Source organism: Catharus ustulatus, chromosome Z (assembly GCF_009819885.2).
Source record: "Catharus ustulatus isolate bCatUst1 chromosome Z, bCatUst1.pri.v2, whole genome shotgun sequence".
Classification (NCBI taxonomy): domain Eukaryota; kingdom Metazoa; phylum Chordata; class Aves; order Passeriformes; family Turdidae; genus Catharus; species Catharus ustulatus.
Window position 1 is genome coordinate 2,279,568 of NC_046262.2, and position 24,957 is coordinate 2,304,524.

At 44.3% G+C, this 24,957-nt stretch overlaps 1 protein-coding gene across 12 annotated transcripts in view; it reads left to right on the plus strand.

The window, feature by feature from the left end:
• Positions 1-263: 263 nt before the first annotated feature.
• PIAS2 (protein inhibitor of activated STAT 2) overlaps positions 264-24,957 on the plus strand; it is a 29,555-nt gene continuing 4,861 nt past the window's right edge. For 11 of the 12 annotated variants that reach the window (XR_004420735.1, XR_004420733.1, XR_004420738.1 and 8 more), the window contains exons 1-11: positions 264-368; positions 9,071-9,545; positions 11,817-11,901; positions 12,508-12,558; positions 12,653-12,743; positions 16,410-16,544; positions 18,467-18,572; positions 19,065-19,138; positions 19,978-20,138; positions 20,734-20,867; positions 21,316-21,484. Coding sequence is in view for 5 of the 12 variants with exons in the window: in XM_033085521.2 (XP_032941412.1) it covers positions 345-368; positions 9,071-9,545; positions 11,817-11,901; positions 12,508-12,558; positions 12,653-12,743; positions 16,410-16,544; positions 18,467-18,572; positions 19,065-19,138; positions 19,978-20,138; positions 20,734-20,867; positions 21,316-21,484 (1,505 nt within the window). In the remaining 7 variants the exon portion in view is untranslated. The remainder of the gene's footprint in view (positions 369-9,070; positions 9,546-11,816; positions 11,902-12,507; positions 12,559-12,652; positions 12,744-16,409; positions 16,545-18,466; positions 18,573-19,064; positions 19,139-19,977; positions 20,139-20,733; positions 20,868-21,315; positions 21,485-24,957) is intronic. The other variant, XM_033085524.2, reaches the window with a different exon arrangement.

Below are 24,957 nucleotides of genomic sequence, written 5' to 3' on the forward strand. Positions count from 1 at the left end.
CCGTTTCCCCTCAGGTGTCTCTGTGCCACCCTGGCCCCTGTTTCTCCTCAGGGTTCCCGCTGTGTCTGTGCCACCCTGGCCCCGTTTCCCCTCAGGGTTCTCGGCGTCTCTGTACCACTCTAGCCCGTTTCCCCTCAGGGTCCCCGATGTGTCTGTATACTTTAGCCCCGTTTACCCCTCGGGGTGCCCGGTGTGTCCGGGCCACTCCGCCCCGTTTCCCCTGGGGCTCCCCGCTCCCCTCGCTGCCGCCCTTCCCCCCGGACCGCCCTCGCGGTCACGTGCCGGGAGCGCGCTCCGGGTGCACGATGATGGTGGCGGCGGCGCCCGGCGGCGGCAGGTAGAAAATGGCGGATTTCGAGGAGCTGCGGGTGAGGAGGAAAGAGGGAGAGAGGTGGCGGCGGGGGCAAGATACGAGTGCTGGGGGGGGGCCCGCGCCATCCCTGGGGTGGGAGGGAGGGAAGGAGCGGGCCCGGCCCGACTTCCCGGTGGGCGGCGGGGTCTGCTGGGGGAGACCCTCCCTGTCAGTGCCCGGGTCCCCGTTCCCGCCGCGCGGGTTTTGCTGCTGCCGTCGCCGGGGAGGTTCTTCCTGCTCCTCCCGACATTTTAAAAGCCATCTCGGCGCTGCCGAGCGGCCCCAGGGCTCGAAGGGCTCCTGCTGGGCCCCGCGCTCTGTGCGGCTGAAGGGAGGGCGGTGAATAACCACCGGGCTGTTAAAAATGCTGATAGTTGTGGAATCTCTGGAAATCCATGGACCGCTTTCCAGCCGGGAAAGCCGTGCCTACCCAGCGTGAAACCCAAGTGCTGCTTTTCAGACCCATATTATCTTTGGTGTTGTGGTGGACTCTGTAGCAGATTTGTCGGGAGTGGGTGTGTGCGTGCGTGTCCTTTCATTTTGTTAAGGTGTGTGCACAAAGAGCTGACTGCACAGTTGGTGCTTTTCCTCCTATTTCCTGAACAATCCGCTGGTATCTTCGTGTGGAAGGAGGAGCACCCACACCTGCAGAAGTGGAATTAATTCTTCGTGGGAATTCCATGTGCAGGCCGCTCTCCCCCCCCCCAACCTGGACTTTGTAGCAGGAGGGATAAAAACGGGTTAAATAGAAACCACTGTGAGGTGGGCTTTAGTGGAAAGGAAGAGCTGGTGATGGTGTGACCCGCAGAGGGAAATGTGCTGCCATCGCCAGAGAATTTCCCTTGCTGGGGCTTTCTCCAGCACCAACACTGGTAGTGCAGCTGAGGAGCTCGCTTATAAAAATATAGTGGAAAGAACTGAGTTTCTTTGTCTGAGGACAACAGTGCTCTGTCTCGGTTTTAGGTTTAGGAACTGTTGGCTTATTTTTTTTGTAAGTGAGCCTTGTGTATTGGGTTTTTTTTCCCCTCCTTTAAATGTGTTTGTGTTTGCACATTTTCTTGCTTGGTGTCCTCACCCATTCTCACCCCTCATTACAAGGTGTCTCAAAGGCTTTGGCTGAAGCCCCAGTGTAAACTTTGTGCCAGTGGTGACTCTTCTTTTTATCTTATCCACTCCACTCTTGGGGTGGAGTTGTGATCTGTCTCTCCCCAAACACTATAATTGCTTATCTAAATATCCATGAGTATTGATAGTCTCCTTCAGGGCATTAGGTTCCCAAATACCTTTAAAATTGACAGGAAGCTGAGGTGCATAGATAGATAGATGTAATACAGGAAGTATGAAGGGAAAAGGGAACTGTGTTTCAGGCCAACTTCAGGGCTGCCCTTTCATCACTCAAGAGGTGCCTGCCACTAGTTAAAAAAAAAGTCTGAAGACATATCTTTTGTTATTCCCATTCATCTTATTTGTAAACTGGAGTGACTGTGAGATGAATCTGTTGGCCTGGAGTTTCTCTAAGTGTTTAGTATCCATCTGATAATAATTTGTGGCCTGTTGTAGGAAAGCTCTAGATAATTTTTGGAAGAGAATGTAGTTGTCTGCCTTGGGTCTGCAAGGCCGTGGCTGAGTTTTGCCTTTCTTCTTTTTGAATTTGAGGATGCATTTGAATGTGCCTGCTTAAATAGTAGCGCCTTGGTTTTGAGGCTTAATTTTTTTTTTTCAGACAACCAAATTTTCCTGCTTCTAACCAAAGATGAGAGAGATTCCCCCACCCACAGCAGATTTTGTGAACTGACCTTTAGTGTGATCTGAAATGGTTACTTTATGGATTAACTTACTGAATGTTTTTGTGGCAGTATTGTTTGCTGCTCTCTTGATTGTAGTGTGTCATCTCTCTGCTTTATAAAAGGCCACTTGGGCCATTTTGAGAGTGGAATTTATTTTAGTAATTTCTTAAGGACTGACTAAAAGCAGGAGGTCAGAGTTCTGTCTCAAACCCTGTTTCTTGAGGGAAACAAGCAGGAGAAATCTTTTTTTCTTTTCAGGGCAAAAGAGCATTTTAATATTTGTTAGGACTATCCCTGGCATCCTCTGGATCTTCCCAGTAAAAGCTCCGTGGAGCTGGCACCCAGAGGTTATAACTGTGAGGCTGTAGTGAAAGAAACCAGGCTTTAAGAAACCTGCTGTTACCTCAGGTCTTTTGGAAATCTTCAGTTTTGTCAAAGGATTTGGATGTAGCTGTTACCACATTTGCTACTTTTTGGGATATTGGTGAAAATATTTGGTCAAGGCTTATCCTTCCAGACCGTGTGATCAAGTTTTTAACTAGTAGTGTATTGATTTCTGTAGATGTCTGGTTTCTGGAGTTTTAGGGGGGGTGGCTGAGAAAATGTGGAGAGCACAACTCTTTTGTGTCTATTTGTGAACTATAGTTAGTTTTGAGATAACATTTCCAGAGCTGCTATTCAGATGTGTTTTTAAACCTGGCTCATACCTTTATCCATAATCCCCTCTCCAGAGCAGCCCAGTAAATGTTGAAGGAATTACTCAGGCACAGGCGGATGTGGAGCAGAATCATCAGTCTGGTGAGGAGGCCAGAGATGACGAGTAGACACATTTTTTGAACAGAATTGGCCCAGAAGTGGGGAACTACAGCTCCTTCTGAGAGCCATCTGTGAGAAAGCAATTCCAGCTCCCAACAGATTCTGAACTCACCAAGATCTGGCTTGTTGAATCTCAACAAAATACTGCAGCTAAGAGGATCAGTTACATATTGTTTTTTAGGCTTCTTGGTTCCTCTGTGTTTCTGCTGGCGTCCTGACTCCAAAGGGAAACAAATAATGTGGCGTGCATGCAGTCTTTGAAACAGATCTCTAGTTTAGGTGACAACATCAGTCCCGTGGCTTGTGTTTAATCACATTTTGAAGTAAGTTGTTAGTGTCATCTTTATGGGGCAAAAAAGAAGGCTCTTTATAGAGAAATGACTCTGTGCTGAAACTAGTCTGTGATACTTGTGATCAGTTTCGTAGCTACTGTGGAAAATAATTCACTTGGTTGAGAAGAGATGGAAGGGTGCTAATATATCCTTTCTGGCAGGAGAGATTGCACAAAATTTACTGGAAAATCATATTTTTAAATGCTGGAAGTAGGTCCCACTTTTACTTTTTGCTCTTGCGCATCCAGTACTGAAGTCACACGATTCAAATGGGAAGAGAAATATTGTTTGGATACTATATTAAAATACAGAAGTTGAAGTCTCATATTTTTGTATATTGGATATCTTGTTTATACCAGGCTTGGTGTCTTCCCACTTCTCTTACTTTATTTTTCCAGTCTGGAAGAACAGTGTACGTGGCCATCTCACATTTACCAGGTGAAGCAGTGCTTAGTGCTAAATTGCTGACAGGAAAATTCTGAGAGCTGTTTTCATGTCTTCTCTTCAAGCTCATTGCCAAACACTGTTTTATTTTATCTGTGTTAATATAATACATTACAGTATATTATTGTATATGTTGACCAGTTTGTGTTTGATGTAGAAATCAAATTCCACATGATCTGGGTTAAAGTTAAGATGGTGAATAGATACTGAGACGTTGCTGTTGGTGCTGTAGTGATCCTTAGGCTGCAGTTAAATTGAGTGTACTAAATAACATAAAATACTCATAATAACTTATGATAATGTGCTGTTACCTTGTATCTCCACAAAATTTCTGTTCTTCATAGGTTCACAGTCACTATTCTATGTCATTGAGGCTTATCTAGACACCTTAAAATGTTGTTGTATGTGAAGTCATTAACAGTTAAGTGATTGTGCTAAGATACAGTGATGGGGAGAGGGAGGAGATAATGTGGTTTAGGGTACTGTAAAAAAGAGGCTGCAGTGAAATAGCTGAGCTCTGTTTTGAATGTCTTAAATATTTGTGTTTGTTTAATTTAAGATTTTTGCTGTTATTAAGTGCATGCAACTTTGGAACTGCTTCCTAATTTAGAAGCCAGGCTAGAATCTGTGCAGAGGAAAATCTGCATAACACTTGGGCTCTGGTGGTTATGATTTGCATTGACTGTGGTTTTCTTTAGAGCTGCTTTTGCTGTCCTGTACTACTGACACACATTTCAATAATGGTATCTTCATTTTGCCCCAAGACTTGCATTTCTTTATCTATGGTTATATTAGTTTGGGGAGACATTTTCACTCAGCAGAGAGATCCTCAACCATCCCAAGACACAGGTTTTTTTTCCTTACCATCACGATCCATTTCTAGCCTGCTGTAGGTCAGCACGGACGCAAATGTGCTGCACAAGATGTCACAAACGTACTGCTTTGCTGAATGTCCATGAAAGGGCTTATAGTCAGGACTGAGGATTTGTAGAACTTGTCCTTGTTGTGTGCCTTCTGTACAGAGCATTCAGACACTTTGGAGATTATCTGGAAGCCAATGGGGCCGAAGCAGAGCTCTTAGGGGCAAGCTGACCAGTACATCTGAGTAGGCTGGATTGCTTCTGCACTGCTAGTATCCACTCGAGCTGTACTTGGCTTGAAAGGCACAGTTGTTCCTGTTCATTGTAGGCACATATCGAGAATTAAACAGGCATTTTCAGTTCTCTTGCACTGAGATATACATATATATGGAGAGAGAGATGTAGAGTGACTGTTAATACTGCAGGGGAGTGTGGAGAATCACACAGCTCTTGTTGGGAGAGATGTTTGATCCCTTACTTTGAAGCATGCCTGTCCCTTAATTTCAGTGGCATGGAAGCATTTCCTGGGCTCCTTAACATCATCCTCCCTGGGAAATTAATGCCGTTGCAGATACACCTACGGCTTAATGCTTTAGAACAGTGTTGCTGATGAATCATGGTTGCTAAAGTTTAACTGTAAGAAACAAAAACCCTATGAAACTTATCTTCAAGTGTGAGTTTTAGGGGAAAAATATTTCTGTAAAATAAAAGTGCTTGAATTATCCAGTCTGATTTCCTTCCTTAGAGTTCTGTCAAACTACTTTGTGTTCATGGAATAATGTTAAACTAAAATGACTTTGGTTTTGTGTTAAAAAAGCTTTTTTTATTGAGCTGAAAAGAAGGTCTCTTAAGAGAAAATGGCATCTACATGACACAACTTGAGTGTCTAATCTTAATTGAGTGATGTGAAAAGCATATTAGTAATGAGGCTGCAGTCTTCTGTGATATGCTGGAAAACCAAAAGAAAATAACTTGATAAGGATTTGTGGGAAGCAGTGTCTGCCTTGCACCATGATTATAAATGTTCTCAGACATGTGTTCCCATAACAAGTTTGTTGATGATAATGAATGTCCATTCTATATTGGTAAAATGGAGTAGGAGGATAAAGAATCATAGATTTGGTTTGGATGAGACCTTAAATCTTCACCCCTATGGGCAGGGACACCTTCCAGTGTCCCAGGCTGCTCCAATCCCTGTCCAGCTCAGCCTTGGACACTCCAGGGATCCAGGGGCAGCCCCAGCTGCTCTGGGCACCCTGTGCCAGGGCCTGCCCACCCTCCCAGGCAGCAATTCCTTCCCAATATCCCATCCAGCCCTGCCCTCTGGCACTGGAAGCCATTGCCTGTGTCCTGTCCCTGCATGCCTTGTCCCCAGTCCCTGTGCAGCTCTCCTGGAGCCCCTTCAGACTCTGGCAGGTGTATTTTCATATGCATGTTTGTTGTTGCCTTAAAGAGAAAGTAGAATCAGCTTTAGAGGGAAAATGTTGTAGAAGCTATTGTTTAGATACTCCTGTAAGCCTCATTTTCTGCAAGTCTTCTTTCTAAAGCCTATGTAGGATTTTTACATTGATGGACAAAATTATGTGTATTTTTCATACTTGCAAGCATTTTTAATGTGGGTGTTAATTTAAAACTTTGACTATAGTATTGAATCCGGGCTATGTTTTCTAGTAGAATGAAATCCCTCTTGTAACAAATGCTAGTTTGTGAATTCTTTTTGTATGAAATGTTAGCTGTGTCGAGGCGTGACTGCACATTTCACCTTGATTAACTTGCAGGAATGCACAGAAGGCAGCAGGCAGGGTAGTAGACAGTATTTTGCAATACATGCTGTTTCCATAATATCAGTGTAAAGGATTATTTTACTCATTTGCATTGTGATTATGGAATCCAGCATCATGCTTACTGCCTGCATCTGAAATAAAGGAGCTGGCATTGCTATCAAGCTTATGCAGCTATCTACGGAAGCATGCAATGTGAAGTTTTCTGTGAATTCATGAATACTGGTATTATCTTTTAACACAGTTTCTCTTTTATGTCCTAACTATAAAGCTGTTACAGCAAACCATTTTTTATGAATGTTGGAACACTTTTTTTTTTGTCAGTCCGATTGAGAGCAAGAAGTAGAAGGGGAATGCCAGGTGGAGATGAACATTCTCCATCTTGTATTGTTTTGTTGTTGAGGGAAGTTGCTGGGATGAAATTATGGTGACATCTGCTGTTGGCCTCTTGAAGTTTGCGTGAGCCACCCAGTGCCTCATTTGACTTTTTGCTGGCTGCTGTGTCCATGGCGTGTTGGGGACTACCTGTGTGAAAGCTGTTGTGTTAGCTCTGATTAGAACAGCTTCTTGATAGAAGAGTCACTGGATCTGAATGGGCTGTGTGGAACTGCTGACAATCAGGAGCTGAAATCTCTCATTGTCTCCTCAATGATGAGGAAAGGGTGTGCCAGATGAAGCTTCTGCCATAGTGTTTTAGGTGGTAATTTTGATTTGCATAAATAGTGTGGCTCTTGAGAAGGCAGGTCCTGGCTACTTAATCCTGCTGTGTTTCAGTGGCACAAGAAATAGCCATTGACTTGGACTTGGGACAGTGTGTGCCCAGGTGGAAAAGGTGCCCATGGTGTCCCAGCCAGGGTGTGACACAGCCCCAGGACAGTGCTGTCCCCTGTGCTGGCACTGCTGGGACACCTCCAGTGCTGGGGACAGCTCTGGAACCCTCAGGACAAGAGAGACACCGAGGGGCTGGAGCGTGTCCAGGGTGGGGAACGGAGCTGGGAAGGGGCTGGAGCCCCAGGAGGAGCTGAGGGAGCCGGGTAGGTTTGGGCTCTGCTCTCAGGTAACAAAGGGACAGACAAGATGAAATGGCCTCAAGTTGTTCCAGGGGAGGTCTAGATTTGATACTGGAAAAAATTTACTGACCTAGAGTGTTGTCCAGCCCTGCACAAGGCCCAGGACAGTGGTGGAGTCCCCATCCGTGGAGGGATTTAAAAGCTGTGTGGATGTGGCATTTGGGGACATGGTTTAGTGGTGGCCTTGGCAGTGCTGGAGCAATGGTTGGAATTTATTATCTTGGAAGTCTTTTCCAACCTAAATGAATCTGTGATTTTAAGTTCCTTTTTTGCATCTGACACAATTTGCTGGTCTTACTGCCAAAACAATTTTCACAATATTAGAGAGAATAGGGAACAAGCCAGGGACACAAGCAGGATTTTGCCTTTTTCAGTGTCTGACTCAATATTTGGGCAAAAGTTGCGTTAAAACTTCAGCTGAGATCAGATCTGTGTCAGAACATGAGTGACTCTGTTTAGTAAGGACTTGGAAGATAAAGTCAAAACTTTGTGTTTTGAGTTTGTCCCATCTGAAATCAATGCCCAAAGCTTTAATAATCTGAACTGTTTTTAAAAATACATGTGATCCCAGATGTCTGCTGTTCCCTACCTCCTGTTAGCACCTTCATCTCCAGTCCCCAAGTCTGGAGTTGTCATGGTGCAACAGTGCAGATTTAAGGCAGATATTTGTCCACCTTTAAAAACTTTACCTCCTTGCTATGGTGAAAGAGTCCCCCAGAAATACGAAGCAAGTTGATTAGAAGATTCTGGACAATTTTATGCCTCTGAAATTGCTCACAAAAATGTGAAATGATGCATCTGTTAGTTGTTAACTGATGCAAAGTTAATTGTTTGTAGTAGCAGGGCACAAGATTGTTTCCTTTTGTGTAGTGGACTTTTTTATTTTTTAATTTATGTTTTCACAAACAGAAGGATTCCAAATTTTTTAACTTCACAATTCAATCCTCAGTCTTCCAAAACAAACCCTAATAACAAAGTAAATAGTATTGTTTGTTTTGAAGATACTTTTTGTGGCACTTGATACCGGAATGTGATCTGAAAAGGAGAGGGAATTCTTTGTCAGTTGAAGAATGTTGTCTGTATATCACGCTGTGTATACCACAGTATACAATAATGTAGTTTTTTTTAAGAACTGTCTGCCTTGCTGTGTGTATCTTTCAGCAGTGAAGTCTGAAATGCCTATCTCTGTTTATGCATGCCTCTAAGAGTGTCCAAAATAAAGGGAGTTTCACAATAAACTATTGAGAAATTATGAAATAAAATAAGGAAATGTTGGAAGACAGGTGATAATACTGATTCACTTGATTTTTTTGGTTTGATATTTTGTTCCACAAAGTGAGACAGATTCTTTGTGGTACAGCTTGTGCTGTGAATTTCAGATTTGGTTGTTACTATTGTTTGAGTGTGGAAACAAATCTTTCATGGGCAAATTCAACCTGCATCCTGGACGCTTTGTTTCTTCATTTCAAACTAACTGTACTCGTGTGTTCTGTGAAGGTGTGGGCAGTACCCATAACCAAGTAACAAGCTGTCAGATTAGATGATGAAAGATGCTGTGCCATGCTCCTTGAAAGGCCTCCTTGGGGTGCTGTTGGCTCACCTGTGCTTTTTCTCTCCTTCCTTTCTAGAATATGATATCAAGTTTTCGTGTTTCTGAACTGCAAGTGCTGCTGGGATTTGCTGGACGTAATAAAAGCGGGCGCAAACATGACCTCCTGATGAGGGCGCTGCACTTACTGAAGAGCGGCTGCAGCCCAGCAGTTCAGATCAAAATCCGGGAACTCTATAGGCGTCGGTATCCAAGGACGATTGAGGGGCTGTCGGATCTATCGGCTATAAAACCTGCGGCGTTCAACCTGGACAGCAGTTCCTCTGCAGTCGAGCCCGACTTGGCTGTGGCAGGCATTCTCCCACTCCCTTCGACTTCAGTCACCCCTCAGTCTTCATCCTCGCCTGTCAGCTCCGTGCTCCTCCAAGACACTAAGCCTCACTTTGAGATGCAGCAGCCATCCCCCCCGATTCCTCCTGTTCATCCTGATGTGCAGCTGAAAAGCTTACCTTTTTACGATGTGCTCGACGTGCTCGTTAAACCCACGAGTCTGGGTAAGTGTTTAATACCTCTGTAGCTTGTTTAATTCGTTAAGTTAAGCTTTACTTCTGACAGTGCTGAGCCCAGGCTTCAGTGACTTTTTGCAACTGGGACGAGTTGGAAATTTCTTTCCTTCTACATCTTTACCTTTTCCTTTTCTTTACCATTTTCCCCAAATGTGCAAAGCCACACTTTTCTGTTTTCTCTTCTAAAAGTAATGTGATTTAAGATTTCTGTCTTTTGAATATTAAAAAGAACAGGGTAATTCAGTTGGATGGTACCTACAATGATCATCCAACTGCCTGACCAAAAGTTAGAGAAAATAACTTTTTCTCTAATTCCCCTTAAACACTGGCAGCTTACAGCATCAACTATTTTTCCTAGAGCCCTTCTTCAGGTATTTGATCACCCTCTTTGTAACAAAATGTTTCCTAATACCTAGTCTGAGCCTCCACTTTTTGGCTGAAAGATTTGAACCTAAAGTTTGTTCCCAGCGTGAATCAGGAACTGTTTTATCAGGAGTAGTAGAAGAGGTATTTCAAGGTCAGTAATTTACAAGTTGCAACAGAGTGAAGACAACAAGTTCACTGATTTGCTACTTTACCCTTACCTCACTCCCAACAACTCTACAGGCTCTGAGATCTGGCACTGGAATAGGTACTTTCTGCCCACTGTTCAGTGTTGTGCTCAGAGTAGTGAAGTTTCTCAGCCTGCAAGTTGTTGCAATACTGTATGTTATAATATAGAGTGGACTTTGTCTTCCAGATAACCTGAAATCAAGTTTATCTTCCCCAAGTGCCTCAGTCTTGAATGTTTTTAATTATTTGGAACTGTATCTTCTGTCTTGAAATTCAGTCTAGCTTACCTTACATCATAAAAACGTTCCCTAACTATTTAATTATGTTTATAGAATAGTCTGCATCCTCTTAAACAACTTAGTTTCTTAACTGATCATAAAATCTTTTAGGCTGTGACCCATACCTCAGTGAGGGATGTACTGATGATCTGCCATGCTCCAGTACCTAAAGCAGAAAACTTTACCAACAAACAGTAATTACAGTACCTGTTGTCACTTCTTTGTGCATAGTGACACTCACTTTTTTTTTGTGCATTTGAGAGTTAAGTATTTAAATAACAGCTAAGTCAGAGTCACTAAAATATAGTCCACCTCACTGCTTCATGCTTGAGAAGGGATGAGTGTGATTCTTTGCACTTATATGGGAGCACAGGTGTAAGTGTGTGGCTTAGTTTTAAACCACACTGAATTAAAGAACAAAATACTTCCACTGTCTTTTTTATGTGCTCAAGTATTATTCTTAAATATCAAATGTACCCTGTAGTGTGTGTGTGTGCATACACACGTGCTGTAGCATGTATTTGGAATTACTTGAGGAACTCGGGTGTGTTTCCTCCATCTGGGTTCCGTTTCATGTTTGCCTCCTTGTTGTGTGGTTTTTTTCTGGGTATAGAAGCAATCTCCCCTGAATGCCACAGTGCACAAGACAGTCCAACTCTTCCAAATTTGTCTGGTTTAGTTGTGCTATTTTTGCATTTGTCCTCCTTACTGCTTGTTTTAAATTGCACCGCTTACTTTAAATGTCTAATCTGCCTTTACTTCAGATGAAAATTTCTAATTTCTTTTAAAGAAAGTAGGAAAGCAACATGTGCCTACTGTGTGCTTTAAATACTAAAATATTGCCAGTTCCCATGACTTACAGGTAAGTTGGATTCTGATGTGAACATTGCATCTATTTATTTTTTTGTCAGATGCCACTAAAGGGTAACTCCAGATGTGAAGTCTAGCTGACTTCTCTGGCTTGAGGGTTTGTGCTGCCTCCCTTCTTCCCCAAAGATTTCTTTAGTTTTTATGTGTAGCTGTTTGTGAATTTTCCAGCTGTCCATTAATAACTTCTGGTGCGTGTGTTCTTCCTGTAGTACATTATAGTAGTTGTTGGCATCTCTGTGATAGTCCTTTTGTCAGGTATCCAGTTAAATATTTTGCTGTGTATTTGTTTGAACTTCCCTCCTTTGGGAGAAAGGATTATAGCACAGTTTGCCAAGCTGCTTTTGTACTGAAGCGTAGTGTGATATTAAACCATCTGAATGCAGTTTAATGAAAGATTTGTTCCTTTGCTTTTTTTGTTAACAGTTACAGGCAGTTCAACCACCATTTGAGTATGTTGAGTGACTTATGCCTCGTTCCAGGCATGAACTACAGATCCTGTTTTAATCAACGGCTTTGATCACCATGGTTCAACCTCTTTTGTGTCTTTTTCTTCTTCTAGTACAGAGCAGTATTCATAGGTTCCAGGAGAAGTTTTTTATCTTTGCTTTAACACCTCAGCAAGTCAGAGAAATCGGTATTTCCAGGTAAGAAGTAAGAGTGTGGTATAGTGTAGGTAAACTCCTACAAAATTTCAGGAGAAAGTGTGAGGTTTTGGTTTGCCGTATGCATCACTTACTCTTTGGATGCAGAGTGGTAATCCTTACTGAAGTTACTCTTGAGTTTGTTATGTGTTCTTCAGGAACACCTGTGCACAGAATTTGTGTGCATTTTGTGAAAATTTTACCCTGTTAAAGAATTAACCATTACTCAATTCCAAATAATCGTCTCTGTTCAGAGAGGTGGGAGGCTTCCCTACCTTTCTCCTGGTTGCAGGAACGGAAGCCTGCTTTTCTGCTTTTTCCCAGAGTTGGTGCTGTAAACAATGAGAATTCATAGAGCTTTTTCATCCCTGGCAGCATCCTACTTTATTGTTATATGAACTTTTGATGGAGGATGCTGATCCTGAAGTCCTGTGTCACTTGGCAGTAGCTAAACAGAAATGTCAATTGTAACGTGTTCATAGCTCAATAAAACAGAAAATAAGAGCAAAGTTTAGTGCTGATGGGGCAAGTGTTGTCAGTTGTTTCTCTGCATGGATTCAATATGAGTCCTGCTAAGCGTGTACTTCCTTTTCTTTCCCTTTGTCACAGGGACTTCTTGCCTGGAGGCAGGAGAGATTACACAGTCCAAGTTCAGCTAAGGTACGTTTTGTGTAGTGTTCTCTGAAGATTTAATTGGCTGATGGATGTTTGTGGGGACACTTGAAAATGATGCTTTCTTTTTCCATGGATACAGGCTATGCCTAGCAGAGACAAGCTGCCCTCAAGAGGATAATTATCCTAATAGTTTGTGCATTAAAGTAAATGGGAAGCTGTTCGCATTGCCGGTAAGTATGTATGGATGCATTTGTGGCTTCTTGGTGACTTGTGGAGTGTGTATGTGTTTTTCTGTAGTTAGCTTGCAAAAACACTCAAGCTGTTTGTTACCAGATTTCCCTAATGCTAGGCATGGAGTTTGTACATTTGCTGTGTGAGATAGCTGTTACTGCTGTTAATCACACTGCAGCCAGTGCCTGGGCTAAGTGTGATTAAACTCCGTACAGCAAATCTCGTCTTTTGCTGTTGGCATAACTAAATCAAAAACAATGTGGTGTTTGCATGGAGAATCTTCCTCACAGGTGCTTAGACTGAGTTGATTTGGGAGTAGTAGCCCTTGCTGTGTGGGCTTGCCTGTATTTGTGATAGCTGGACTTCTTTCTTGTTCTGAGGGAATGGCATCAGCCTCTTGTGTGCCATTTGTGCACAGCTCTGCATCTGTCTGGTTAGGGCATAGGTTGTTGTGGGGATGAAGAATAAACGTTTTAGGGTTCCTAGCACATGCTTGAGGAGAGAGAACAAAGGACTGCATGATTCAATCTGAATCAAGCAAAAACCATTTATTGTGCTTCAAAATACTGTTTATATTTACTTGTCTTGGATTGCATAGTAACACATTATTTCATTGGTAGCTCTTCTTTGTCCACGAGGCAAGCACACATCTTTTTCTTAACCTAGTTAGTTGATACTATAAGCATCATTTTAGTTGGGTTGACATCCCTGTGTTTGTCAACAACTTCCTTCATCCGCTTTATCCACGGAGGGCACCTCATTTGGAAAGTTAGGCTGGTTCATTTAGTACATGTCCATTTTCTATAAATATGATCCTACATGTGCTGATGCTGTAACAACACTGGCAGTCACACTTCAGGGGTGTCTGATGCTGCAAAAATTAGTACATAGTCACAGGGTCATCTGGACACTTGGGTGTAGACACAAAGGGAAAAGCTCTCATTCCCAGAATATCTCTGGAATGGGTTTCTTTCTTTTTTCTTTCAGTAGAACAGAGAGAAACTCTTCCACAATCCACTCAGAAATACATTTTGAGGCTGTAAATGGTGGAAAAAGTCATAGAACAGGGGCTTTTTTCAGTAGTGGGTTTGCAGAGAGTAGGTGTGGAACCTCTTTTCCACAATGTTTTTAACCATCTTGGTGTGTCAGATGTATTGTATCCTTCCTGCTCCCATATGCAACCATGACAGGGTTTTTTTGTTGTTGTCTTTTCTGGGTTTTTGCTTTTTTTTTTGCTTCTACTCAGCTTATGAGACTCCTTAGATTCTCTTCCTCCTACTTCAGTCTTCAGGTTAAAAATGGGGTTTCTTTCTCATGTTTTCTGGTCAGTGTTTTCTGCCAATGCTGGTTACATTCTGTGTGATAACTTTGAGGGTTTTCTCTTCTGCAGACTGTCTTTCAGCAGCCAACAAGAAAGAATTTGGTCTGATGCTATCTTGTGGACATCAGTGTCAGCTGATTCTAAGTCTTGTTAATACAGGTTCCACCCTGCTGTGCTCTCCATTTTGTTCAAAACTGTCACAGCTGTAGCAGAAACTCCTACCAATCTCAGATTATTGTTCTGCTTTAGACCTAAATCCACTAGGTTCTTCCTGAATGTGATAAGATGACTTTTTAATCTGTTCAGCTGAACCTTAGGTGGGAAAGTGAATAAATCACTATTGTCTTGGCAACTTGCTTTCTCCTTCTCATTCACTATGAGCTGAATTACAAATAGGAGTCTCAGTCTGAGTGCTTCTACAGACTTTTTTTGTTGATTTGGTCTCTCTCTGGATCATCTGGCACTTTCTTTCTGATGCAGGAAGCATAAGCTATCTTCTTTGAGACAAAGACCGCTGTTGTCCATTGCAGTATTGTTAGGTAATTAAGTGATGATACCAGCTTCTACTGCCCACTTGCACAGTTCATTAGTGACCTTCTGCCTTTGCCTGGTGGGGCAGCTCATGCCTCTGCAGAGGTCTGTAAATTTTTCTTGGTCATCTCCTTGCTTTTAGTCCTTACCAAAAGCTTCAGAGAAATGCTGCCTATGTGCCAGTACTGGGTTGTGCTCATGTTAACACCATGTGTCCTGCATCTGTTGCTTGTGTCCTGCATCTGTGTCACTGGGAAAAGCCAGACAAATGAGCAGTTATGCTTTCTCTTGATGAATTTCCTTGCTGTAGCAGATGATACCTGCCTTGAGTAGTGTGGTTCTTTGAAGAACCATGGAAGTCATGGAGGTTCAAATAATACTGGTAGTTTCTTGCCTCTGGAGTTGACAGCCTGCCTAAACAGTGCCAGGCCATTCTGGTTGGTAGATAAGCAGAATGCTCCTAGAAGGATCAGAGGGGAAGGGTCTAGATTGTTGTAGGAGTATGGGAGTGAATCTGTTCTCAAGAATCAACTCTATGGAAGAAAACACTGAAAGCTTCACTGAAATGAAGCATGTGCACTGCGGAGTCTGTTTCTGGAAAAAAAAAAAAACTGGGAATGTGAGAGAACTTGCATTCACTCCCATCTGAAATAATTCTATCTTTTAAATTGTCACCAGTTCCCATATGTCTGCTGTCTCTGTGTTCTGGGATAAAACTCTCATGGCATACTGGGCTAGTGAGGCTGTTTGTTTGTTTATATATATTTACGTACACATACATTTTATTATTATTATTTCTAGACTTAGCATCTTTCAAAGTAACTCATTTTCCAAGCACTAGGTTGTGAATGTGTGTGTATTTCTCTGGTTAAAGAAATACATTTTTTTCCCCAGCATATCCTTCCTGGGTGAGTTTTTGTTTAAAACAACGGTGTCTGGAAATGCATCGATAAGGTCTGTGCAAGAGGCTGAGCTGCATCTTGCTGGCATCCTTCAGGTGCAGGATGAGTTTGAGATGAGTGACTGCAGGCTGGCTGTGAGCTCAGAGCAGGGATTCTCAGGGTAGCTGTGGCAGACTGGCTTGTTTTCATCGTGACAGATGCAGGGTGAGACGAATAAGCTGCTGGCTTACTGAGTGACAAGGGCGTTGGGACTGGATGATCTTTAAGGTCACTTCCAACCCAAACCACTCTGGTTCTGTGATCTCTTAAATACAGCTGGTACTCCATGTGCAGTCCTTTCTCAGTGGCCTTGGCCAAGGACAGGTGACACCTGTTGCTAATAGGGCCCGGTGTAGTTGATCCAAGGCAAAATCCTCACTGTCACTGAGGAGACATGGAGCTTCCGGAACAAGGTGTAATTGTTTCTTAAACAGTTAAGTGATTTCAGGGTGTGAAACACTGAGTTGAGTTTCCATTACTTGATCTCTTTTGTAACTAAGGCTATGACCTTGTGATGTTTCACTCTGTCCCAGTAGGGCATGGGGGGAAAGAGGACAAAACATCTGTGTGACTTTCTACTCTTCCTGTGAACTTACCTGGGCCCAAACTGTGTTCTTTCACCTTTCCAGTGGTTCTATAAAACCCTTTCAAAACAGTAAATGCTTTATAACTGTTTGACTTACGGTGATCTACAGTAGATCACTGTGAAAATCTAGTATCTCTCAGTATAAATGCTGACTTTGCTCTCCAGTCTAGAGAGCCTGTAAGTTTCTCTGTGTCTCATAGATCTGTCTAAAACTAACAAGTATGTGTCAGCAGTTTGAGTACAGTGGGGAGACTGGGTAACACATCCATTATCCTTTTTTACACAGGGATATGCTCCACCACCAAAAAATGGAATTGAACAGAAGCGACCTGGGCGTCCCTTGAATATCACCTCTCATGTGAGGCTGTCATCAGCAGTGCCAAACCAGATTTCCATTTCTTGGGCGTCTGAAATTGGAAAGGTAACCTCCATGTTCTGTAGAATGTGAGAAGTCATCTAAAACTGTTTGAGCATTCCTCCTCCCTTGCTGCTTGATATGGCTGGCAGGTGTTTTGTGTTAGATGGCTGAACTTATCAGTGCCAGGAAACAAAGTTTGCTCTAGAATTGTGGTAGTTTTCAGTAACACATGTGAGTTCACATACCTTGAAAAGATTTTCTTACAGGATTCACATTAGCAAGTCTGCTTTTAGAGTTTGCCTGAAATGCATGTCAAAAATAACAAACTATTTTTGTGATGTGACTAGTAAATCCCCCTGTAGATTTATTAATGAAAGAAAAAGAGTGCAAGGAATTTTTTACTTCATTCGAGGTTTAAATAACTGTTGCAGCATTCTTTCAGTTGTTGTCACGTCAAGACCTGTTTATTCCTTAACTGTAACTGGTTGTGAATTCTGGATGCAGTTATCAAAGTAGTTTTCTCTACAAGGTTTTATTCAGAATCAAATTCTCTGGACAAAAAATGCATGTATTTCAAAGAGACTTCAGTATTTGCTTTTATATTAAAATACAAAAAAAATTGGATTCAAAGCTAATGTTCAAAGAATAAATGAAGGGCAGTCCTGACATCAAAAGACTATTTTCTAGAGCAGGGATGGAGAGAAAAATATGAGCCATTACTTCCCAGTCAAAGCACAGAATCTTAAAATGGCTCCAGTCCTGTGTGTGGTCTTGGCCTCTCATGCTGATGCCTGCTAGCTTTCCCTCCCTGTATTGCCAAAATACACTCTGATGGAAGCAGATGACTCGGAATGCTTGGACATCCTCCCCTTGCCCTGAGAGGTGAAGTGAGTTCTCTGGTGTAGTGCTTGTGCCAGAATTCTCTGCTTTTCATCCTCAAAGTGAAACCCTGGGGAATAGCACAGGGTGTCATATAAGGGCTAGTTGGCATGGATTGGGCTGATACTGGAGGGGTGCTGAGCCAAGGGGGCATAAGCCCCTCAGTGCTGGGCCAACTTGAGCCTGTAGAATCCTCTCTGTAAGGCAACAGGGGCCATTCTGTAAGGAAAAAAACCAAAAATCTGGCTTTCTTAGTGGTTTCATGCGCAATTAGAATACTTTATATGCTGCTCTAGGTCAGAGCTGGCTTTCCTATAGGTGGTAAAGGAGTAGCAGGGCTGTAAGAGTCGTTTGAAGTTCCTGTGCAGTACCCAGGCGGTGCAGGAGCCATAGGAAGGTGGCTGGCAGGCAGTAGAAATAAGAAGTCACGGGTTGTTCTTGTTACACAGATGAAACCATTATTATCCTGCAGCACTGGGGCTTGCAGACTTTTCATTAGTGACCTAGAAGAGGGAGTGAACACTGAACAAAAGAAGCTGACAAGTGGTGTGAGTTAGGGAGGAGTAGAAAATACTGGGGAACGGGGCCAGGCTAAGCAGAACGTAACAAGGCAGGGCTTAGAAGTACAGAACAAGCTAAAGAAAAGGTATAAAGAAACTAGGGCAGCTCTGTACCATCTGAAGCTGTTGTTGGTACCATAAAGACAATTTATCTTTTGTCAAGTGACTCTTTGAGCTCCCCACTGAGACTGGAAAAAAAGGGGAAAATTAAGGAGAGAAAATGTGAGAAATTCTTTAAAGAATGCATGTATGAAATGTGTCACATATGATCTTTCCGGGAGAAGGGCCCAGGTTGTCTCTTGGATGTGGAATTACCTTTTAGTTCAGCCATAACTGGAGCAGGATAATTAGCCCTGATTGGCCAGAGAATTCTGGCAGAATGTTGGACTTCCACAGAATTGAAGTTGTCTGTCAATGCTCTTCATAATGATTAAGCAAAAAGTCATATTTTTGTTCTTACTGTAGGCTACCAACTACTGTAAATAGCCATCTGTTGTCATAGTGGGAGTACTGTATGAAGTCAACAGTTAATCCTTCTTTTTGTAGAATTACTCCATGTCTGTGTATCTGGTTCGCCAGCTCACCTCAGCTGTGCTTTTGCAGAGGTTGAAAATGAAAGGTATCAGAAACCCTGATCATTCCAGAGCACTAAGTAAGTAGTTAACTTACCTGTCTGTATGTTTGGAGGGTGGTTAGTGGCTCTTTAAAACTAGAATTGGTAATGCAGAAGATATTTGCTACATTACCCTTTTTTAATCAGCATTTTTAGGGAGCAAATGCAGAGATCTCATCTGAAATGTGATTTTGAGAATGCCACGAGCACCCCTTACTGTGCTGGGCTGTGAGGTGCAGCTAGATATTCTGAGTTCTCTTCACTTGTACCTCACTCACTCATGGTTTATTTATCTCTTGGCATGTGGGGTTGAGTTTGCTCTATGTAGCTGTTAGTGCATCTGCAGTTGAACAGCATCAGATAATGTGATGCAGTTTGCTGCTTGCTTTTAAGGAGTGAGAGTGTTGTTGTTTGTGAAGTCATTCCCTAGATTAATTTTTTTAGGTAGATGAAAGAAAAGTGCATGTACTGCTGAATCAAGCTTAGCATTTTAAATAATGACCCCTATGTATAACTTCTTTATTTTAATAGTTAAAGAAAAACTAACTGCAGATCCTGATAGCGAGATTGCCACAACCAGTCTGCGGGTCTCTCTGATGTGTCCTGTAAGTATGGTTGGAAATTTCCAGATAAGTCACATTTTCATTTGTAGTGCAGAATTGGACTGCTTTTCGAAGGCCTTGCTTTGGAAACCTCACTGATTTTATGTTCTATTAACAAACCAAGATAAAATAATGGGGAGAAGGGTGGCCTCTACAAGCACCTGATCATAGCAGCAGTAACCCAGCTGTGGTTTAGGACTGTGAATGCCTCAGCTGTGATGCACTGAGTCAAGCTGCTGCTTGTGTACAGTGAGGCCTGTGAAAGGATTAATCTCCTGCATTGACGTGCTGAGGCTAATCAGGCAGGCTGACAGAATAATTAAAGGATGGAGTGATAATTAAAACCTCTTATCTCCTCATCTTGGTGGCTTTGCCTGTACTGCAGATACAGTAGCAAACATAAAAAAGAGATCACCTTACAACAAGGTAATGCTGCCTTGGGGGTTCTCTTCCCAGGTAGAAATTGGTCATTCTGAGTATAGCAAGTACCTGGAGCTCAGGAAAACACCTGAAATATTGGATTAAAAGAAAATTATGGAAGTGGGTACTTCAGTAGATTGTTTAATAAAAATGAAATCCTGTAAATAATGTTGTTACAGGTCCATTAGAAGTGTTTCTAAGTGTTCTCAGTGTGGTGAATGAAGCCTTGGAGCTTCGTTTTTCCTTTAGGAGCACTGTGTGGGTGCTGTGATGGGGTGAATTTACTTGCAGCACCCTTAGCCCCAGGCACTTCTGCAGTGAGCAGGAGGACTTGTTTCACCAAATGGCTCTGGATTCATTGTTAACCATTCAGTCCTGTTTTTGTCTTCTGTTCTGACACCCTTTAAATGCATCTCCTGCAGCTGGGAAAAATGAGACTGACAATCCCATGCCGTGCTGTGACTTGCACACACCTGCAATGTTTTGATGCTGCTCTGTACATTCAGATGAATGAAAAGAAGCCTACCTGGATCTGCCCTGTCTGTGACAAAAAGGCAGCTTACGAGAGCCTCATACTAGATGGGTGAGAGACTGGCTTTGCAGATTACACAATTACTTGAAATTTTTAATTATGTACTCATTAGTTACTTCTGTGACTTGAGGTTTAGCTATTTCATAGTATTTTTTTGCCAAAATACTTCAGACTGGAGGAAACATTAGACTCCATTAGTTTATCTTCCCATAATGACCTGTGTAAGTTTATTTCCTAACTCCACCATCAAACTTGAATTTCAGTGTATTTCCTCTGGAGAATTATAAATGCAACATCTAAGGATAGGTCTTCCTTTTACCTGTTTCTGTTCCTGAAAGGTGTTGACTTCAAAATGTAACTTCTAACTTGTAATAATTGTTGAATTTGGTTCAGGGGATGATGGTTCTGCTTCAGTATGGAAATCTGTGCTTTGGAGTAGTGTCAGAGTGAGCTGTGGCTGGGTTGGGATAATCATATTTCCTGATATCTGCAAAGGCTGTAATTACAGGCTTTCAGGTAAAGAGGAACTAGGGGGAGAGAAGACACAGTGGGTAGAAGGTGATCATAATTATCTTTTTCCGTGTCTCCTTTTCACTTAGAATAAAAATGTCGCTTAGAATCAAAAATGAAACTTTTATTTTTTCAGCCTCTTTATGGAAATCCTTAATGAATGTTCTGATGTGGATGAGATCAAATTCCAGGAAGATGGCTCCTGGTGCCCCATGAGGCCAAAGAAGGAAGCTGTGAAAGTGTCAAGTCCCCAGTGCACCAAAATAGAAAGTATGTACATGTGGGTAATGGTTGCAAACCAGCACAAGTCTTGGAGACTTGGTTGTTGCTTGGATAATTCATGTGGATGTTGGTGTTTGTTTTGTGGAGGACTTACCACTTCTAAGCTTCTTGTAATTTAAACTAGAAAAGAAAGGGTTGTGTCTTCTAAGAGTGCATTTTTGATCTTTGTCTTTGCTCTTTATAATAGCAGTTAAGAAAATGGAAGGTTCCTTTCGTTTTACATCCTTAAAATGATAAGTGAAAACAAAAGTTTGTTCTTTAATAGTCTCAGTGTGACAGAGAAGAGTCACCAAGCAGGTACTGGGGCATAACATTCTTTGTAATGGCCAGGAAGGTGATCTGTTATACAGGATCTGAGTTCCTGGTTCTCTTGCAGGTATAAACGGCTGATGTCACCAGCTTTTGGAGAACAATGATGTTTTATTTTCTTCTTCAGGTTCCAGTGTTGTTAGCAAGCCATGTTCCGTGACAGTGGCCAGTGAGGGAAACAAGAAGAAGGTTGATGTTATCGACTTGACAGTGGAGAGCTCTTCTGATGAAGAAGATCCTCCAGCCAAAAGGAAGTGCATATTTATGTCTGAAATACACGGGAGCCCAACCAAAGGGTTTGTCAATTTTCATTTTCAGCTGTAATATCTCAGCTAAACTGATCCATAGAGGAATGTACTTGGGATCCAGATCTACCTTTGCAGAGGAGAATGTCCTAGGCCTCTCCTGTAGAAGGTTGTATTGATACAGTACCTTTGTACAGGCAAAACACTATTAAATAGATTTGCACCTCGCAAAAGACTTGCACTGACTGTTGCTGTGTTTGCAGGGACATTTCTCCATAGAGAAGGAAGCTGGCTAAGCTAGTGGGCAGTGTTCTCCTGAGAAAGTAGGTTATGCCAAGTAGAGGAACTTTCTGCATTCCTGCTGAGTTAGTGTCATCTTAAAGGCTTTTCTATTACTGTTGGCTGTATCCTCTATCTAATCTGCTCTGGTGCCCAGGGAATAAGACTGTTGTGTGTTTCATCCATCCTGTCTTGGAAGGGAGCCACTTTGCTGTTTTGAATCAAGATGAGCTTTTTCCTCCATCTCTCTGTTAAATTCTGGAATGTCTTGGATGCTGTTGTTGGCTGTGGTCATTGGTCAGTCCTGCACCTTGATTAGCACAGCCAACAACTTCCCAAGTCCTCTGGCAACTCCTCCATCTTTGTAGTCAGGCCTGATGTCAGCACCAGGCTTGACCAACTTCTCTGCTGCTGTGCCACCTTCTGTCTGTCCTGGTCTGTGCACTTCAGCTTGGGTGCTGCTTGTGGGTCCCATAATGTTCCGCTCTTGGCCTGTGGGACATCCCAGACTGCAGGAGTGAGGGCCACTGGTCAGGCTGACCAGCACTCACTGTTCCATGCTCAGCTTTTAGTAATGGCTCATCAGTTAGTGTTGCTGCCTGCATGAGGTGTGTCTGTCTCTCTGTGTAGTCGCTTATGACTTGTACTAAAATAATAATAAACCAAATCCCCTTCTGTTTTGAAGGTTCTCCTTCTGTTTCAGAAGTAATGAGCAGGTGTGGTGAGTCTGTAGCCCACAGGAGTGCCTGTGTGGTCCTTGGTTAGCAAGTAGTTGGTCAACTTCAGCCGCTTTCAGCAGTGATACTTCAATCCTGTTGCTTTTTTGTGAGGATTGTGGAGGAGTCCTTCTACAAGAGACTCTTCCTCACTTTTACAAGAAAGTGTAGCTACAAATATATCTCTTAATGAAGTTTCAGAAGGCACTGAGACTTCCTTCCCTCCTCCTATGTTTGAGATGGCTACCTGCAACTGTAATTGTAGGAGGACTCACTTATTTTCTCTGTGACCTATGTATTTTCCTTGGTTTTTTGGTCTGGATATGGCATATTTTCATTCTTCAAATCCAGATCAAAGCTTTTGGAGTATAGTTTATCTCCTTTAAACAGTGTTGTCTGAATGCTAGTTTTGGGAAAACGGGGGTGTCCTCTTAGAGGCAGCAACAGTGTAGGCTGAATGAAGTATGAGAGGTGCCTGAGAGGGGAGGGTCTGAAATCCAGACTTCTGACATTAGAAATAGGTAAACAAGTAGGAGTGTGGGAAGGAAGATCAGTGGGTAACACTGATGGCTGGAGGGAGTGTTGTGGAGCATCTGGGAGCAGAATTCTCTGTGTTTCCACCTGACTTGGAGTTCATTAACTGATTCAGGCAGGTGGCTGGTGCCTGACCAGCCGTGGTGGTGTCGGTAACAATGCTGCCAAGAGGTAGAGCAGCCTGAGGAGAAGCAGAAAGGTTGTAGCATGCTTCCTGAGAGCTGAATTAGAGGCTGTGAGTAAAGATATATTACAGTAATTTCACGACTATAAGGCGCACCCTTTTGACTAAAATTTTCCCTGGAACCCGGAAGTGTGCCTTATAGTCCGGTGCGCCTTATCTGATGGACAAAGTTCAAAAAAATTGCCTACCCGGAAGTGCGAGCTGCGAGCCACGGGGGGAGCCGGCAGGGCCATGGCTGCCAGGTGGAGGTGGGGCGGAGCAGCGGCGGGCACGCCCCGGCCCTGTGGAGGCGGAGCTGCCCCTCCAGAGGCACACCCCGGCCCCGTGCAGGCGGAGCCGCCCCTACACAGGCACGCCCCAGCCCTGTGGAGGCGGAGCCGCCCCTCCAGAGGCACACCCCGGCCCCGTGCAGGCGGAGCCGCCCCTACACAGGCACGCCCCGGCCCCGTGCAGGCGGAGCCGCCCCTCCACAGGCACGCCCCAGCCCCGTGCAGGCGGAGCCGCCCCTCCACAGGCACGCCCCAGCCCCGTGCAGGCGGAGCCGCCCCTCCAGAGGCACCCCCCGGCCCCGTGCAAGCGGAGCCGCCCCTCCACAGGCACCCTCCGGCCCCGTGCAAGCGGGATGGCCCCTCCACAAGCACCCCCCAGCCCCGTGGAGGCGGAGCCGCCCCTCCACAGGCACCCTCCAGCCCCGTGGAGGCGGAGCCACCCCTACACAGGCACGCCCCGGCCCCATGCAGGCGGAGCCGTCCCTCCAGAGGCACGCCCCAGCCCCGTGCAAGCGGGACGGCCCCTCCAGAGGCACGCCCGGGCCCCGTGCAGGCGAAGCCGCGCGTCCAGAGGCACGCCCCGGCCCCGTGCAGGCGGAGCCGCCCCTCCACAGGCACCCACCGGCCCCGTGCAGGCAGCACGGAGGGGCGGCGGCCATAGCCCAGCCCCGGAGAGGCAGCACGGAGGGGCGGCGGCCATAGCCCGGCCCCGTGCAGGCAGCACGGAGGGGCGGCGGCCATAGCCCGGCCCCGTGCAGGCAGCACGGAGGGGCGGCGGCCATAACCCGGCCCCGGAGAGGCAGCACGGAGGGGCGGCGGCCATAGCCCGGCCCCGGAGAGGCAGCACGGAGGGGCGGCGGCCATAGCCCGGCCCCGGAGAGGCAGCACGGAGGGGTGGCGACCATGCCCCGGCCCCGCCGGATGCAGGCGGGCCTGGGGCCCCGCGGCACCACCCCTGCCGGGTACAGGCGGGCCCGGGGGCCAATGACTGCTGGGTTGAGGCGGGGCCTCGGCCAGCAACCGCGCGGAGGGAGCTGGGGGCGGAGCCTCGCTGCAAAAAAAAAGTGCGCCCTATAGTCCGGTGCGCCTTATCTGATCTACAAAGTTGCGAATTTTGCCAACGCCCGGCGGGTGCGCCTTATAGTCCGGTGCGCGTTATGGTTGTGAAATTACTGTATATTTAATTGCCACCTGTGTACAGTAATTTCATGACCATGAGGCGCACCAGAGTATAAGGCGCACCTCTGCGAGCCGCTAGATTGTACAACTTTGTACATTATATAAGGCGCACCGGACTACAAGGCGCGCTTCCGGGTTCGGACCAAAATTTTAGTCAAAAGGGTGCGCCTTATAGTCATGAAATTACTGTAATCTGTGTCGTCCTGTGGGGCAGGAAAATGATGAGTTGTGCCCTTGATGTAAAAGGTGGTCACTGAGCAACAGTTCTGTAGAGAAATCAAACGGAGCTCTCTCCTCCTGGCTCTGGTCACCTGCACATCCTCTGTGGGTGCTCACAGACATCCCTTTCTGTCTTTGACTGTT